The sequence below is a fragment of the Engystomops pustulosus genome, chromosome 2, assembly GCF_040894005.1.
Source record: "Engystomops pustulosus chromosome 2, aEngPut4.maternal, whole genome shotgun sequence".
Classification (NCBI taxonomy): Eukaryota; Metazoa; Chordata; class Amphibia; order Anura; family Leptodactylidae; genus Engystomops; species Engystomops pustulosus.
The window spans coordinates 206,238,421-206,258,039 of record NC_092412.1 but is presented as its reverse complement, the minus strand read 5'-3'; the positions used below and the strand labels follow the sequence as shown (position 1 = coordinate 206,258,039).

General features: G+C 41.1%; 1 protein-coding gene and 1 long non-coding RNA gene across 5 annotated transcripts in view; one reads left to right on the top strand and one right to left on the bottom strand.

Annotated features, from left to right (window-relative positions):
* Window positions 1-19,619, top strand: part of LOC140119168 (uncharacterized) — a 31,005-nt gene that overhangs the window by 3,580 nt on the left and 7,806 nt on the right. The window lies entirely within an intron of this gene.
* The window catches only part of LOC140119166 (interleukin-5 receptor subunit alpha-like), a 40,514-nt gene continuing 37,782 nt past the window's right edge, over window positions 16,888-19,619 (bottom strand). For all 4 annotated transcript variants that reach the window (XM_072137915.1, XM_072137917.1, XM_072137916.1 and 1 more), the window contains one exon: window positions 16,888-18,986. In XM_072137915.1, the coding sequence (XP_071994016.1) occupies window positions 18,912-18,986 (75 nt within the window). In that variant the 3' untranslated portion in view covers window positions 16,888-18,911. The remainder of the gene's footprint in view (window positions 18,987-19,619) is intronic.

Genomic DNA, 19,619 nt, shown 5'->3' with positions numbered 1-19,619 from the left:
GGGCCCAAGTTGTTTAGGGGGCCCTTATGGTGTCACTTTCCCATATGAGAAGACTATTTGTCAGTAACTTTACAATTACTCTTTAAGCATTGTAAAACCTTCAACCTTACTCTACACATTAAGCTTTATGACACAATCTGCCAGAGGTGCAAAGACAAAAAAAACCCTAAAAAGATCATTAACCTTCTCATGTCAGAAACAGCAGTCAGCAAGTAAGTGAAGTAATAGAGACTATACAGCTACAATGGTAACAGTATTCATCCTTTCAGAGAAGATATGACTGCATGTAACACTTCTCACTGTGAATAGCTGGTATGCATACAATATTTAGAGGAGGCTACCATAGCTGAGCCAAGTTATCTAAGCTTCTGTTATATACCATACATAGGGCTCAGCCACTGGATCTAAGCTGCTGTAGGAGTGTGTGAATATTTCTTGTATGCTGTTACAGCCTGTCATATTGCCCATGCTGTTATTGGTCTTGTATTGTACATTCAGTCTGCAATGATATGTTCATACTCATGTTATGCATGCTGCCACCCAGTGGTCAAAGTTTTTATTGTTGGATAATTTGCTTGCTGTATCTTTAAGCTAGCTATCCCATCATGCACTGTTACCCAGCTTCTCCTCCTCTTTCTGTGACATCACTTCCTCCTTCTTCATGCTGTCCTCCATTTGTGACTGTAGCAGACATGTTCATCTTCACTGGGCAGTAGCAATGTGTTTTGACCGCATGGCATGTCATTTCTAAGGTAAAGGCATTAAACTGAACCTAAAGCACATCCATTGCATCCTCCCTTCATGCAAATGGCAACGCTGTGGAATGAATGTCAGTGAGTTCTACTATCTACCATCCAGTTTATACGGAGACTGCACTCACAACCTATCAGGGTCTTCTCCAGCGTATATCTGTGGCAGAATAGTCAAAACACAGCTGAATCTGCAGTTCCTGCAAGATCCACACATAGTCTGCAAGCAAGCAAATAGAGCTGCCGCCATCTTAGCAGCACGTGGCTTCCTCACCATTGTGAACAAGCTGCAACCCCACCTTAAAGAGACAGTACCACATTGACAAGGATTAACATGTCTACAAAAGGCTCTATAAAATCCTCTGTCACTGCACCTAGCAAAGTGCACCCTGTTACCAGACCCACAGATGTGCAAGATACAGAGTTTGTGTTCCAGGAAGAACAAATTGTACGATCTAAGCGTGTTACCAAACCCACACAAAAGATCAGAGAGAACTTTGAAGTAATTAAGGAAGAGTTCTGTGATAATCTTGATGATTTATGGCAAAGAATTGAACACTGTGTAGCAGCCATCTCACGCTATGACAGTGACGCAGCCAAATTAGGCACAACATTAAATCGCTTATCTACCACCTATGATCGCTACCAGCGGCTGTGTGCAAAGTACATCACATTCCTGAGTAACACCGAATTTGATGATGCCACACCAGAGCTAGCCAAGAGAGAGACTTTACTTCATACACAGGATACCATAGTGAAAGATGCCAAAAATAAGGCAGAAGTTCGCATTGCACACTTGCAAGAAGTAAGATCTCAACGGTCCACTTCAACCAAACATACACTATCATCTTCCAGAACCTCCCGCTCCAGTAGGTCTGCATTACACGACAAGATTATAGAAATCCGTGCTGATGCAGAGGAAGCTAGTGTCAGAAGTTCATTTGCCAAGAAAGAAGCAGAAATGGTGAAAAGACAAGCGGAGGCAGAAGCCCAACTGAAAATTCTCCAAATGGAAAAGGAGGAAGCAGCCGCCTTAGCCAAGCTAAAAGTTCTTGAGCAAGCATTAGTCCAAGTTACTGACCATGACTGCTCCATCCCTGCAGAAGTGGAAGACCCAGATGACCGCACTGCCAACTATGTGCTAAAACAATCATCTCCAGCACAATTTCAAACCTACCACACGGCCATGCCTGTAAAGTATGAGATGACGCCAGCTACCCAGAACAAGGTAATTTCTAGCATCACTCGAGTGGATCATCCTGAGACTAAAGTGCCGCTTAACCCTTATGCTACCTCATTTCATCCTGATTCATCTCAGCCCCATATGGCAGAGAATCTACATGCCCCAGGGATATGGCAAGGTAATCTGGTGACACAAGGTGGGAGATCAGATATGTCGGACTTTGCCAGATATATGATGCGCAGAGAACTGATAAACATTAGTCTCTCAAAATTTGACGACCATGCTGAAAACTATAGAGCCTGGAAATCCACCTTTGAAGCAGTTATCAATGATCTTAACCTCACTGCCAAGGAAGAGCTCGACTTGCTAGTTAAGTGGCTAGGCCCAGATTCTGCAGAACGTATAAAGACATTGAGAGCAGTTCATGTGGGCCACTCGCAGGAAGGTCTTGCTGCAGCATGGGAAAGACTTGAGCAAACTTATGGCAGTTCTGAAGCCATAGAAAGTGCCTTATTTAAGAGACTTCATATCTTCCCAAAGATTACCAACAAGGACAACCGCAAGCTTCAAGACCTAAGCGACCTATTAAAGGAATTGGAGTTAGCCAAAACAGATCCACGTCTGTCAGGACTGAGTTACCTTGATACGGCTCACGGTGTTAACCCAATAGTGTCCAAGCTACCATATGGCATGCAAGAAAAATGGGCAGATCTGGGCTCCAGGTACAAAAGAGAACACAATGTGTCTTTTCCACCCTTCTCCTACTTTTCCAGATTCATCAGCGACCAAGCTCGGAAGAAGAATGATCCCAGCTTTGACTTCACAGAATCTACTCTACCAGCTTCATCATCATGCTCAAGGTATGAAAACCAAACAAGCAAACGTAGAGACTTAAGAGGAACAGTGTCTGTTAGGAAGACAGACGTACCATTGACTGCATCCTACAACACTAGACATGACGCTCCTGTCCATAAAGACAAAGACCCTAACCGTATGTGCCCCATACACAAAAGACCTCATCCACTGAAAGAATGTCGTGGGCTTAGGGCAAAGACTTTGCAAGAACGCAGAGACATGCTCAAGGAACTAGGAGTATGTTACAAGTGTTGTGCTTCTTCAAACCATTTCGCTAAAGACTGTAAGGCTGTCATCAAGTGTACTGAATGCGGTAGCGACAAACATGTTGTAGCCATGCATCCTACCCCTTCTCCTGACATCCCACAAATTCAAGCAGCATCTAAGGCCGTCACAGTGCATGGCGGGGAGCCACCAGCTCAAGTTTCAGCTACGACCACTGTCTCCTCCTCCTGCATGGAAGTATGTGGCAAGGAAAATGGTTCCAAGTGCTGTGCCAAAGTGTGTCTGGTGAGTGTCTACCCAGAAGGGCAACCTGAAAGGGCCATCAGGATGTATGCCATAATAGACGAACAAAGCAACAGGTCTCTAGCAAAACCCAAGTTCTTTGAGACCTTCGGTATAAAGGGAGAAGCAATTCCATACACCCTTAACACTTGTTCTGGACGAGTACAGACCCTCGGCAGAAGAGCCACTGGATACATTATTTCTCCAATTAACAGGAATATCCACATATCCCTACCAACGTTAATTGAATGTGACCAGATACCTGATGACAGAGAGGAAATTCCTACTCCTGAAGCTGCTTATCATCATTCCCACTTGAGACACCTGGCTAAAGAGATCCATCCGATGGACTTGAATGCTGACATCCTTCTCTTGCTCGGGAGAGACATTCTGAGAGTTCATAAGGTACGTCAACAATGCAATGGCCCAGATGATGCCCCATATGCACAAAGACTTGATCTAGGCTGGGTAATCATTGGCAATGTGTGTTCGGATAAGAATCTTAGACCATCTCAAGTGAACTCCTTCAAAACCTTTGTGCTCAATAATGGTCGCACAACTCACTTTAGGCCATGTCCTCATCATTATGAGGTAAAGGAGCATCTTTCTAACTTTCATAAGGCACCAGACATCATTCTTACACCTTATGATGACTTAGGAGGATCAGTGTTTCGCACAACACAAGATGACAACAGAGTAGCTTCGTCCATAGAAGATAAAGAGTTTATCAAAATAATGGACAGTGAATGCTTCAAGGATCAATCTAACCATTGGGTTGCACCCTTACTCTTTAGGGCTGAAAGAGCCAGGCTTCCTAACAATCGGAAACAAGCATTATCCAGATTCATCTCCTTGCAATGTACATTAAGAAACAAGCCTGAGATGAAAAATCACTTTGTGGCCTTTATAGAAAGGATTAGAAAATCCTCCAACAGTGAACAATGGCACTATGTGTCATCTAACCTCAACCCTGCAGATTGTGCTACCAGACCATCGTCTGTTAGCGCCTTTGCCAAGTCTTCTTGGTTGACAGGTCCAAAGTTCTTGCTGAGGGAGAATAAAAAAGCATCTGACGAAGACGTCTTCAGTCTCCAAGATCCTGACAACGATCCTGAGATACGTCCTGAAGTGAGTACCCTCATCACAAAGTCTGAAAGGAAGTCCGGCTTGAACTGTCACCGATATGAGCGCTTTTCCAGATGGCTAAAACTTGTACGCACCATTGCAAGAGGACCAGTAAAGCAACTGAGATCTGACTGTGGGACCAACTTTACAGGTTGCTGCCGAGAATTGCAGATAGATGCTAAGCCAGTTCAAAACTACTTGGCCGACAACGGTTGTACGTGGGTCTTTAACCCTCCACACGCCTCTTCATATGGGTGGTTCATGGGAAAGAATAATAGGCATCACCCGTAAGATATTGGACTCCATGTTCAGAGGCTTAAACTCCTCAAGGCTCACCCATGAAACCTTAACCACCTTCCTGGCTGAGGTGTCCGCTATTGTCAACTCCAGGCCTCTTGTCCTTTTATCTACAGACCCTGAATCTCCTGTTCTTCTCACTCCAGCAACTCTCCTCACTCAGAAACTCGGATCTGTTCCTAGTCCACCTGAAGAGCTTTCATCTGGTAACATCTATCAGAAACGGTGGAAACATGTTCAGCATTTGGCCAATTGCTTCTGGAGCAGATGGAAAAAGGAGTATTTGGCTCTTCTTCAAGGACGAAGAAAGTGGCAGCAGGTCAAACCAAACTTGCAAGTGGGAGATCTTGTCCTGATGAAGGACCAGAAAGTGGAAAGGAATTCTTGGCCCATGGGGCTCATCTCTAAAATCTTTCCTAGTGAGGATGGTAAGGTTCGTAAGGTGGAAGTTACCACCATACGTCAAGGAGTCCCCAAGACATTCATTAGGCCTATATCTGAGACTGTCCTCTTGATACCAGGAATAAGTCAAGCAGAAGGGACAATGCAAGTACATTGACTCAGTCGCTCAACGCAGAACTATGCCAGGGACAGCGGCTTGCTGCGAGCTGGATTATCTACCATTGAACTGTTCCTGATCAGCAGTTTTCCAGTTATTGTTGTTTGATTATTTGCATTTTGTTTGCAGGGTTCAGAATCATCATTCTAAACCAAAGGACATTTACATAATGTTTGATCTATATATGTAGTGAAATCCAGGGATTTCAGACGGGGAGTATGCTGTTACAGCCTGTCATATTGCCCATGCTGTTATTGGTCTTGTATTGTACATTCAGTCTGCAATGATATGTTCATACTCATGTTATGCATGCTGCCACCCAGTGGTCAAAGTTTTTATTGTTGGATAATTTGCTTGCTGTATCTTTAAGCTAGCTATCCCATCATGCACTGTTACCCAGCTTCTCCTCCTCTTTCTGTGACATCACTTCCTCCTTCTTCATGCTGTCCTCCATTTGTGACTGTAGCAGACATGTTCATCTTCACTGGGCAGTAGCAATGTGTTTTGACCGCATGGCATGTCATTTCTAAGGTAAAGGCATTAAACTGAACCTAAAGCACATCCATTGCATCCTCCCTTCATGCAAATGGCAACGCTGTGGAATGAATGTCAGTGAGTTCTACTATCTACCATCCAGTTTATACGGAGACTGCACTCACAACCTATCAGGGTCTTCTCCAGCGTATATCTGTGGCAGAATATCTTGTATTCTTGTTTCAACTGTTTTTTGCTCAATTAAAGTGCTAGAAAGGGGCAAGGATTAGAATAAATCGCTCTCCTATAAACCAAATTAGAGGTGGTTCATACTTTTTTGCACTAACTATTATCAACAATATTTAACATACACCGGATTTCAATTGATAAGCTGCAGGTTTTGTGGATGGAATTTGTATACATTTTATCCACATTTCTGCCATGTAGATATTTGGAAATACCACTGCAGCTAACCTGCAGACATTTAATGTGTGCCCCCTATTTTATTTATCCACCAAAAAGTGCTCTTTGTAAATAGCCTAGAATTTTTACTGAAGATTCGCCTGCTCAAAAGTCAAAACTTTCTGTGCTGGATTGCCACTCAATACAAAACACAGTAAAACCAGGAGATGGATCTAATCCATCCCCCAACAGGGAATAGGGAATCCACACTTAGAATTATTGTCTTTTTTATCATTTGATTGCACACAACCTTCATCAGATCTGAGGGAACTGATCGTCTTATCAGTGTGGTACTGTAATATACATGATACTAGCTCATAAAAACATTGGGAAATTCTGAATTAAATGGTCATTCTTGTTTTATTTATATTATTATTATTATTTCATGGTACTGTATATCAGTGGTTTAAAAGAATTTTTTATGTCCCTTTAAAAGCATTACTTTATCAGTGCATGGCAATATTTCTTGGAGATCATTACATTCTTAGCTCTCCCCACTGTATAAAAAACCTACACATTCAGGGTTGGACTGTGATACCTCACGGTTCTTAGTTCGTAGGGCCCACCAGCTTTAAAGGGCACCTACCACCCCGATTCTACCTATAAAGGTAGAAGGGGTGGTAGGTGGATGGATGGGAAGTGAGGAGAGCCCTTTTTTGGGCTAATCCTCACGTCCCAGGTGTCTTTTAGAAAACTTTATTGCAGTTATATGCAAATTTTTATATGTGGCTACTGGGGCGTGGAGTAGCCGGACATGAGGCTACTAGTCGCAGCTACTCCACGCCCCAGTAGCCACGTTACTCCGCCTACCAGGTAATCTTCGGCGCGCAGCTCCTGGTTTTCGTCAGAGTACCCCGGCTACTGCGCATGCGCAGTAGTTGCGGCACCGGAGTCGCGCAGCCGAAGGCCTGCGTTCTACGCATGCGCAGAACGCAGGGGACCTGGACGAGGGCGCGCAGCTACCAGGAGCTGCGCACCTAAGTTTACCTGGTAGGCGGAGTAACGTGGCTACTGGGGAGTGGAGTAGCCGCGACTAGTAGCCTCATGTCGGGCTACTCCACGTCCCAGTAGCCGCATAAAAAAATTAGCATATAACTGCAATAAAGTTTTCTAAAAGACACCCGGGACGTGAGGATTAGCCCAAAAAAGGGCTCTCCTCACGTCCCATCCATCCACCTACCACCCCTTCTACCTTTATAGGTAGAATCGGGGTGGTAGGTTCCCTTTAAGCTGCATGTCACCAATATGCAACTTTCTAAAACAAAGGAGACACAAATTTCTTATTAACAGAGTTGATAAGGAATTTATTTTTTAAAGGCTGCAGAGGAGCTGTAAAATTAATACACTTATTATACTCACCTCTCTCCGTACTCCTGTTTGAATGCAGGGCTGATCATCACTGCCATTCTCTGTGGGGCCGTCCCAGACACAGCTGCGCACTGGAAACTCATGCTAGGGGTGCTATAAAAATAATAAACGTCTTATACTCACCTCTATCCACACGCCTGCTCAGATGAAGGGCCATCTGTCACTGCTGTTTTCTGTGAGGCCGTCCCAGCCACAGCCAGAGGTTACCATTGACGGACTGTGAAGTTAAGGAACTGGAGAACCAGAGGAGGTGACTATAAGTGGTTTATTATTTTTACAGCTCCCCAGCCTTATATAATTATTATTTATCCTTCGACAACCCAGTTTTTTTAAACGCTTGACTATGCATAAGTTGGTTGAGCTGCATGCTCAATATCTATATGAAGTACACTAAGTGTACATTCATGCAGCGGCTCAAGCGCTTTCCTAGCTCCAGATACCTTTGGGGGGGGCACTGCTTACCTTATGCATATAAACATATTTAGTGTTATTAAATGCTTATATTTTTTTTTCTTTTAGTTACTATTCTATAGATAAGACAAATCATAACTACTGTGCACTCTAATAAATTAAAAAGGAAAAACTTGGCTCTACTTTCAGTATCTGAAAGGTCTACAACTTTTCTAGTCACTAAAGCTTACAAGGACATGTGCTATTAGTTACTACGGTAACATGAAACAACCAGCATGTTTACGTCCTTTGCAAGGCCGAGAAGCTTTATAAAATTTAATGTAAAATGTCACATTAACCTACTTGGCCTCTCTTTAAAGAACAATAAGTGATTGGATAACATTTTCTGATTACTTTTTAACCCTTACAAAACTAGTACATCCTGACCTCCTGGTTCCATAAAAAGATTTAGCTTTTTTTATGTAATTTGTTCAATTTATCCATAGATATTTAGTTTTCCTTTCATGTTTTATTTCTGTTTATTTAATTTTTTTCCCATTATTTTCTTCACTTCATGGTACCTTGTATAATGATTGATGGGATTACTTCCAACATATAGTAATGTTTATAGAAGGTATTTCCATTTCATTGCAATCTATTATGTACAGTACCTTCCTAAGGCATAACACATATACCCCATAGGGGTGGAAAAAGGTTGGCTTATTATTATTTTTATAGACACCTCCTGGACACATGGGCTCAGGGGGGCACAGGAGGTGACATGGGGGCTCACGCAATCTTTGGCTTAGCACAAATTTCACTCACAACCCTGACAGGCTGAGAGACAACTTACATTAGCCCCAGTTAAACAGATGTCTGTCAACTAGTAGAACTGCCATTGATTCTTGTTAGTTATAAGATGGTCTGTAACAGGATGATATTTTGTTTGATGTTTTGAATATTCTCCCCCAGAAGCAAAAGAAGACCCTCATGTCTCCTGTTATTTGAAACCCTTTGCTGGATACTCCCTATGTATCCATGGATCCTAGTATCCTTCCCCTTGGGTAGACTATTTGGAACTTCCTAAACTTTTGATAGATCAGAACTCCTCAACATAAAGTTGTATGATAGCCCAGCCAATGCATTTTCGCAGCGCCATACATCAAGAGACTTGAGCCTCTTGATGTATTGGGCAGGGTCCTGCACAGCATTTATTTCTATGACAGGCCCTGCCTGCCATAGAAATAAATGCAACCGGCGACTTATCACGCTGGCGTGAAGGTGGTGGAGATGGCTTAATAATCGCAAGTGCAAGCAATAAGCTAGCATTTACGATTATTTCAGGGCTTTTACACCACTGACGTGGAGCAGAGGCCCTGCTAAATAAGCCCCAATGAGTGGTGGTACGGGTGTCATCAGATCCTGCTGGGCAACCAGCACATTTGGACAACAAGACAGGGCTACTTCTATGCTTCCATTAGGATTTCTGAGCATCTCCCCACCCCAGGGTCCCCAGATTAGAATCCAGTCATTTGATGTAATCCCAGATCCAGAAAATGTAGCCGATACACAGCAACTCCACAGACAAGATTCTTAAATATACTCTGGATAACAAGAGACATATTTTGATTTGATTCTTCTGGTACCTGTGACTTTGCTAAAGGAAGGTTCCCCACCTCCTACCATGCCATTAGAGAGAATAGGAGGAGATATGCTGTAGCCACTCTGATTGCCACATCTTTCCCTATTCAGGTATCGGAAGTAATTCTGGACCCCAAAGGGAGATATGCGATACTCCTTGGTTATCTGCTTGGCACCCCACTGTAATATTTATGCCCTGAACAGTGGTCAACTTAGGTGTTTCCACGAGGTGTTCAATAAACTGTCAACATTACCGAGAGCAACTTTACTAATGTTGGAAGACATTAATATTCCATACTCTGGCTAGGTAGAAAGGCTAGCAATGCAAGGTAACCCACTCTCTCCCTACCTCCTTAGGCTGACAAGAGAATTCCGTAAACTACTATGACAACACCACCTCTATGGTCTGTGGTGTATTGATAACCCCAGAGACTGCCCCAATTAATTCTACTTCAGCCCCCATGAGACCCACAAATAAAAGACCTCTTCTTGGGCACTGTTCAAACCCTTGACAGACTGCCATTTACCTTGACCACCTCCTGAGGCCTTGACAGCACTTAATGCCCCGATGTAGACCCACTGACTGCTCAAAGTACAGCCACTGCTAAACCCAAATTATAAACTGTTCACTTAAATATTGGCAAATAGACTGAAGTTATGGCTCCCACAATTTATAGATAAAGATCAAGTGGGCTTTGTGATGGGGATACAGGGGGGTTATAACACTTGGGGTACCATAGACTGAATTGATGTGGTCAATCAGGCACAGGGAGAGGCACTATTATTGATCCTGAATGCAGAAAAGGTGTTTGACCGCCTTGGTTGGCCGTTCCTTTTCCATACATTGGAGATGTTTGGATTCCAAGACCCCATCTTGGCAGCTATCGACAGCCTATACTCCAACCCATCAGCTTCTATTAAACTCCTTGAAACTTTCCCAATTATTATTTGTGTTATGCATTGAGCCCCTGGTGGCGGCAATTAGGCAATTGGAGGACAAACGGGTGGTCCACATTAGGAGCAAAAAGTTCAAATTTTATTAACCATTATGCGCCACATACTGCCCTCCCCAATCTCCATAGATTATTGGACCATTATTGAGAGTTATCAGGATACAAAGTCAACTTAATTAAAACTGAGGCGTTACCAATCAATATTCCAACCAAGGAATATGAGCCTATGCTCCAGTTATAACTACAGATGGCAGACAAAAGCCTTGAAATACCTATGGGTTTAGATGACTCCCTCTTTCTTTCTTCAGCAGAATTACAGCTAATAAACTGACAATTTTGCCAAAGCTGATATACTTTTTAAAAACCCTGCCAGTCCCAATTCCACTGAGAACCCTAGAGACTCTACAGGCCTCATTACTACGGTTCATCTGGGCACATAAACACCACTGACTGCATCGACAAATCCTAATTTTACCATAGGATACCGGGGGATTGGCAGTGCCAGACTTACTGAAATATTATTGGGTGACACACCTGAGGCGCATTCCAGCTTGAGGCTTATACCAGGTGGATGGAAATAGAGAAGTTATGGAGTGTCTCGATCCTTCCAAATGCCGTTCTCTGGGCCACAGCCTCTACCTTCCTGCCTCCTGTCATCCCACTATTGGGTCCCATGATGCATACTAAAGCAATGTGGAAGTATTGTGCTTCCTGTTTCCCACTACAGTCTGACCAATCTCCGATTACTTCATTTCTATGTAGTTAAGGTTTACCTGTAGGCCTCACGGGCCAGATGGCCAAACCCTGGCATGAGAAAACTTTATTTTGCTTCTCTGATATAGAGAACTAGGAAGCTCCCTATATGGCACCAATGGTCTCTAAGGCAACAGACTTTGAGACATTATGTAAGGAAGATATAACCACAGCAGTGCTCATATCCACAATCTAAAGAATTTTGGCAGATCCATACTCCAAGTACCCTCCCAGACATAACTAGACATAACTACATGCTTTGGATGGAGGCCTTCCTAGATAGAACACTAAACCCATCCATATGGTTTGGTATCTGGGAGAGAGCATCTGAAAATCCCCATTGTATTCAATAGAAAGAAAATTGATATAAGCTTATTTTATTCTGGTATCACACTCCAGCTCTCCTTCACCAAATTTATCCAAAAGGACCAGATATCTGTTGAAGATGAGTGTCGGGGGGGGGGGGGGGCAGATGTACACCACATACTTTGGATGTGCACCTTGATTATAGTGGGCCGGGTGATCCCTGAGGAGCCTGAAATATACCTTCTGAATGTTTTCCCAGCTGGTCTGGGGAAGCATAGCTCAATACTATTGCTGCATATCCTAATGGAAATTAAACAATGTTTAATTACTGCTAAATGGAAACAAGTGGCTCCCCCTTCTCGTGCTGACCTTTGCACCACGGAACAATCTAACAGCTCTTATGCAAAATAGAGTTGACAAATTTGACCTCACCTTGCCTCCATTGGATTTGTACTGGGCCACCACAGCATTGATTTGATGTGAGTGGGGTGCATGCCCCTCCTATATCCGTCATGGAAAATGAGGGTTTTCCACCTTCTTCCCCACCTTAATGTGTTCCTCTGTCCTGTCAAGTCTTGTATCTTTGTATATATATTTTCTTATCAGTAATGATACCTCACAGATTTATAACGGTTCCTGTTAGATTTTTCTCACTGAAAGATGCAATATTGCTACTTCTACATTAGCTATATAAAAAACAGATCCTGGTGAGGGTCTTCTTGTACTCAATGCTTTGATATGACTTTATTGGAGATGTACTTTTCCTTTCTTAAAAACCCAAGAAAAACACAGTTGATTAAAAAAAAAATATTTGCACCTGAGTGCCTCTTGGCATCGCCGGATTTTAATTTATTTACGGTAATTTATTGGCAGTAAATTTACATATTTTTAAAACTCTTTTTCTTTGTAAGTGTGCCATTTCTTTATTCACTAATAAAGAAATTTAGTATATAAAGAAACGTGCATGTATGTGATAGTATGTGAAACTGATGGTAGATGTCCTTTAAATGGGTTCAAACCTGGTGAGAGATTCCCTTTATACATAAAGCATTGCTGGATTTGAATTTATTCACACTGTAATGTCTGTTTGCAGGTTATTAATGAGGTGTGTATGTGTGTTATGGGATAAACATCAAGGTGTACTCTGGGTGTGTGCCAAAGAGGGGTATGCCATGAAGTGCAGTCTGCATGTGTTTGGGGGTAAACCATGAGTGTTGGTCATTCTGTGTGTGTTGGCATAATAATACAGTCTGTCTGTGTCTGTTGAAAGGGAGGAGAAGCAATGTGATAGGTGGCATGCAATATCCAATAAGTTTATGTGTAGGAAGGTAAACCATAAGCTGCAATCTGTGTGAGGGACAGAGCTGTTAAAGCCAAATGAAAGAAAAAAAATTCGCATTTTCTTCTTCATGTAAAATGTAAGTTATACATTTTAAACAGGAGCCTAGATTTAACATAAAAAGTTTAAAAGGGTTGTCCGAGACAAAAAACATTGGTGGCTGCTTAAAAAAATTAACATGTACTCACCTCCATGGTTCCTCCCAGCGTCCCGCACTGCCACCCCTCTAATCCGTGCCCTATGTAAACAAACAGGAAGCTATTTGAAGCTGAGCACAGGGCGGCTTATTTGCTTCTGTTTGCTTACAGGGGCACAGATCGGAGATATAGTAGCGCGGGACACTGGGAGGGACGGTGGAGGTGAGTACATATTTATTTTTTTAAATGTTTTGTTTCTTGGGCTCGCTAATTTAAACCCACTGGGTTTGTGCTCCCACCCCTTACTTTGTTGTGACTGCGAGGAGGATTTTCCTCTGCTTCCCCTGTTAATTAGCTTTTGGTAGTAGTTTTTATTTTTTTTTTAAATGCTATAACTCTTGATAGGAGAATTAAATAACTGTGCAACTAATATTGCCTCCAATCCACTGGGCACCTCATTATGTTTCACCCCATATCAGACAGGAGGGGTATTAGGTGATTTAGTGGAGTTACAGCTGTCCCACCTACTGCAAATTTTCTTGGATGATAGAGCTAGCTGGCCCCACTGACCTAATCCTGCTAGTGGAACCTGATAACTCAAGATTGTGTACAAGTTAGTAAGAGATATGTAATTCCCTTTATCCAAATTGTTTAGCTCTTTGTGCAGTTCAGGTGGAAATCCAAAGGAAGGACTGGTTCTGCCACCTACTGTGTGACCTAAATCTTTATCCTTATAAACCTATATATACTATTTGTGAGATGTGAACTTATCTGATTCCCTGGCCCTAATATTCTTTGATCCACCACTCCATGTGTGGATTGCCCCTGTTTCCTGGCCATACTGGATTACAGACAACTTGTCTCTGTCTGGGTTCTAAATATAACTAAAACACTAGGGGGCAACAATAAATAGATCATGTCCATATGCTATACTTTTACCAAAAACTGAATTTGAACACCTGAAAGTGGCAATGCAGCCTCATAAGGGTGCACTAGTGGATAAAACTTTAAAGTGGCATACACAGTTAATTGAATTTGCCTGCCATATATAAGTGTCTCTCAACTACACTGGATCGAACTGTTGGTGAGGCAGTAGGTTGTGCTCAGACACATCCTTTGCAACTGGCTGGTGGATATGCCGGAAGTCACCAGTATAGGCCATCAATATCAAAGTGGCGACAAACGTTTTATCCAGTATAAGGTTACAGCAACTGCAATAGATTTCTGTTGTTACATACTCATTGGTACAATTAGCAACTGTAGCAACTATAGTATATGGGTTACTAAAATGCTGTACATTTTCAATGAATAAAACTCACTTTATTGTCCCGATTCTAAGAACTGTTTAAAGGACAGACTTATGAGACAAATTGATTTGACAAAAGTGAGTGTGTATTTTCTCTTCTACATTAGATTGTCAGAATGATTCTTGATGGACTGATTTCCAGTTACAAGGTTGTATCTTCTTTCTTTTTATGCTTTTAAAACCAAGGTCAAACAGTAGGCAACATGAGTCCTTGAGGATGTCATTGACTGGAAAAGTATAGGCTCTGTAGCTACAGTACTAATTTACTGTTTAGATTGTTACGGATATGAAGAAAGATACAGGAGAAAGAGATAAAACGATTTATGTGCATGAAATAGTCACCTCTGAAATAAACTATTTACAGAATCTTTACAGCAGCAAATGTTAATGGTGTGGAAGTAGTTCATTAATATAAAGGTAAACTCCAGGATCACGGTACATAGATATTTTTAAACAATTTGAAGGAGTTTTTCAGAGAAAAAAAAAATTATTCTAAATACTTCAAAATGCTCATTCTGTTATGTATATTTAGATAAAAATACAAACTCATCTCAACCCCACCACATTCTCTCGGGTAAATCCTAAGCAATGACATGTTTACATATGACTGCCAATGGTGAACTTATCTTCTCTGCTGCCCAAGGTGAACTTTAGAAAGGTGCTTCATCTAACCAAATCAATAGGAACACATGCTGTATGCATATAAAGTGCAGCTCTGTCAGTCTCCCACATGTGCTCTGCCTCCAGACAAGTCTACCCTGAACCCCGCAAGATGTGTCTTATTCTATTTCTAAGGAGCAGGTCAGCATTGGGGGGTTCAACTTCACCTCTTATTCTGCCCCCTCTCTTTCCCAGTATGTAATGCTAAACTTGTGCCAAACTGGATGATTGCTGCAACTAAGCATAGAGTGCAACTGTTAGGGATAGGTGGGGTAAATCTAGGGTTTCGCAAGCATGTGTTATTTTTAAGGAACTGGTTTACAAATAATCAAATTTGAGTTAAGAGTGGAAACAACTCTAATAGGTTATACTTATAGTCAAGTCATATATTTGCAATGTTTAATCAGAATTAGGCTCTTGCACAGTTGTGCTACCAGATATCGGTACCCAGAGATGCCTATAGCGACTAGCCACAGTAAGGTGAGCACATATTGGGGCTTATTTACTAAGGGTCCGGGGACGGCACTTTTGTCAGATTTTCGCAGTTTTCAGGATTTGCGCCGCTGTGACAGGTATTCAACCAGGGATTGTGTCGCATGCGATTGGATTTTGGAGCAGCTGCGCTGGCTTTCATGCGACAGAAATCATGGGGCAGGCCGTCGGATGATCCGACGGATTTGGACTGAGCGCATGATTTAAGATTAAAATTGTGTTACATCCAATGCACATACACCAGGAAGAAGATGGTGAACTCCGGCGGACCTGAGCGGGGAAGTGACACATGCAGGATATTGGGCACACGATCTTAGTGAATCGCGGCACAGTGCATTATCGTCAGAGAATGCACTTTCGGGAACTCAGAGCGTTGCTCACTCCTCCTCTCTCTTGTGATGACTGTATGGCAAGTATACGTTCATGTTCACTGAGCCTTACTGAAGCCCCCCTTTCATGATGTGGATCAGTTAATAATAATAATTCTTTATTTATATAGCGCACACAGATTCCACAGCGCTGCACAGAGCATGCCGGATCTTCCCTGTCCCCAATGGGGCTCACAATCTAATCAACCTACCAGTACGTTTTAGAGTGTGGGAGGAAACCGCTGGACAGTTGCTGTTTGTTTTACAGTAACTTTTTTAATTGTTGCCTGTGGTATGTTTTAGATGTTTAAGTCAAATACATGTTTGTGTTGTCCATAATGTGACCTGCAGCAGCTGCCATTAACCTGACATGTGCAATTCTGCTTACAGGTTCTCTTTAAACCAACAGAAACTCATATACCTTAGTATTAGTAGAATCCAGATCAATGAATTGCTCAATTTTCTACATACAGCTCTTAATAGTTTACCTAAAGGTACCTTTAAAAGTTGATTTTGTGATATTCTTGCTCAAATAATGTGCATAATACACAGCATTCAAGTGAATGTGCTTTTATAAAATTAGTGATGACATTATGGAAATAATGCGGCCAATCGTCAAGGGACGTCATCGGGTAAGGGAAATCAAATGTGTTTTTTTGTCAATTTCACTGCACTTGGATTTCTTTCCAGCTTTCCAATATATTGTATGGAAAATTAAGTGGTCCCGCTAAAATGTACAAGTAGTCTCTCAGATAACAAGCCCTCATAAACCTCCTAAAAAGTTTTCACTTCTGGAATGAGGGGAGTAAAAAACAGAAATCCTGAATGGGTTAAAAAGTGCATAAAGAAAATCCAAATACATGTAAAAACTGCAATACACATAAAACAAATTCACATGAAATCCGCACATAAAATCAGTATATAAAATTTTTTATTTATATAAATTTGAAACTTAACAGTGTACACCAAAGTTGTAAAAGGATGGGGAAATATAGGTAAATGCTTCATGATGAGTAATTTTGTGTTAGTGTAGAGAAAAAACTAAAGGTTTAGAGTATAACGTGTCCATTTTTAACCATAATTTACAATATTTAAAACATTTACATATAAAAATATGCATACAATGTAAACTATTATAGTAATATGCATAACTATGTAAATATTTGGTAAACACTGAAAAATATAGTTAAGATAGGGGGATTGCATCATTAGGCAGCCATTGTGCACCAGGTTTTAGATTAATGCATATCAGATTTTTCAAAGCTGTTAAGAATGCTTGAAAAATCTGGCATATGAGGTGTTAAAGAGGACCTGTCATGCTAAAAAAAACACTCTAAGAACTGCTTACTAAAGTAAGCATCTCCTAGCGCTACCCCAGATGTTGGAGTGTTAAACTGCTAGCTTTATCGGAACCTTTCAATAAAGCTAGCAAACACTGGAGTGCATGAGAGGGGTGGTCCGGGGAAGAAGAAGCCTCTTAGACCGCCCCCTCTTGAATACACCGGACCGCTCTAAGCTCTGTCTGGTGTTTTCAGGGTATGGCACAGCAGTGTTTGCTAGCCTTATTGGAAGGATCCGATAAAGCTAGCAGGGTAACAATGCTACATCTGGAGTAGCGCTTGGAGCTGCTTACTTTAGTAGATTTAGATAACAGATTCAGAAGCAACTAATATATGCCATGACGGATTAGAGTGGATTTGTGCCTTCAATTGTGACTATTGATATGTGGACTCAACTTGAACACTGACATCAGGTTTTGGGCTCAGTATTTGGCTCTGCTCCCCCCCTGTTAAAACCTGTGATCGGTACCAGCAGCGATTGTGGTTGTTCCCAACTTTCAAGTTCTCTAAAGAGGTTTGCTCATTCCCATTTGTGACTTTTCAAAAAAGTCGCACATCATAAATCTGACTTGCACCTTTCCTTGATAAATCTGGTTTTGGTGAAAAGAAATGTAAAGTGTAGTAGGTAGTCGCAAAAAAGGCATAAATATGGTGCAAATCTGTTGATGCAACAATTCTGCAAAATAAAGTTCTAGAAAGCTGATGTAGTTACAATGATACATTCCCCCCACCCCATTGGCATATAACTTTCATCCCATGCGCCAGAGAATTCAGTCCGTACGCCATAAAATTCAATATTGTGGTGCAGTAAACTAGACTAATAGGAGGTGCAAAGTCCCACTCGCTAGTCTTCTACTGCACCAGATTAATCATCCAGCATCAGACACAGGGATTAATCTGGTGCAGTAGATATCTGTCTAGTTTTACGCTACACTGGTCTAAAGATTGCCACATTAATACATCTCCACCAATATTTTGGTCAGTTAATAAAGGGGGGCACAAATATCTTGGCAGCAGGTCTTGCAGTCTTCAGAAAAAGTTGTAATGGTGATCTGAGGCAAATAATAAAGAAAAACAAGACCTTGACTACAACCTAACATTAAATGTGGAGCAAGTGTATAGTTGAGATTAATCAGTAACTTCCACTGAGTCTAATTTTGATGGGTACTGTTATCTCTACTGCAGTTGGCAGTGTGCTAAATCTTTTTAGATCACTGTGGAGACCTGATATCTCACCACTTTATGGTCTCTGCATGGTGATATTATTAGTGATATTGAAGCTCTGACTTTATTGAGGAGGCCAGCTACCCTTATTTCTGAGTGTACATCTGCCCTAAATAATGTGATTACGAACTCGATTGTCTACATTTTTTTTCTTCTTGTTCTTCTTATGTTTCTGGTATGTTAACATATTTAGGGGCATGACCAGGTAGAGGGAATATGTTAAAAGGTAAAATGTTAAGAAGGGGCAAACTGCTTCAGTCACTTTGGACCAAAAACTACCATGTCCATGCAACGATCTGCCCTTCTTCCATATAAATAAGATTGGTTACCTTGGATTCTATTTATATGTATGACTGTATGTGGAAAACAAACAATGAATACTTCAATGAATAATGTTTTTGAAATACTCTATTCAGTATGCTTTCAGTCTCCGGTGGTTCTTACAATCTCTATATCAGAAAGAGGTACAGACTGTTCAATTTGGGTACCAATGGTTGCCTAGAAAAACAAAGACAGAAATAAATTCATTATATTATATATACACAAGGGGATATGTTTTCTCATTTTATCCTCCATGAACGTGTACATTTTCATTTTATTGTCAAAATTAAAAAAAATTCCAAATAGAACCTCCATTTTGTTTTTATTCTAGTGAGATGCTTAAAGAGCTAACAAGCAATGCTGCTTTTGAATAGTTTGAGGGGTGTGGTTATAAAAATGGGGTGATTTGTGGGGAGTTTCTTATAAATAGAACATTGAAAACCCTTATAAAAATTAACTGTCCTCTAAAATAATTGAATCTGAAATTTACTTAAAAATTTGGAAAATCGCTGTTCAATTTGTAAACCTGCTAACATCCTAATAAAATAAATTAACATATAAAGAATTATGTCAACAAAAAGCAAATATATGGTTATGGTTAGTTAGCAACCCATTTGGGTTGTTAGACTAACTGTATGAGGAGGATAACATTTAGAAATTAGAAAATCTCATATTTTTTCTAAATGTTTTCCAAATTTCCATTTTTTTAAATAAGTGCAAAAAACTAAATATAGCATTAATGTGAAGTACAATATGTCATGAAAAAACATTATAAAAAGAAACTTAGTCAGTTAAAGCATTCTAAAGTTA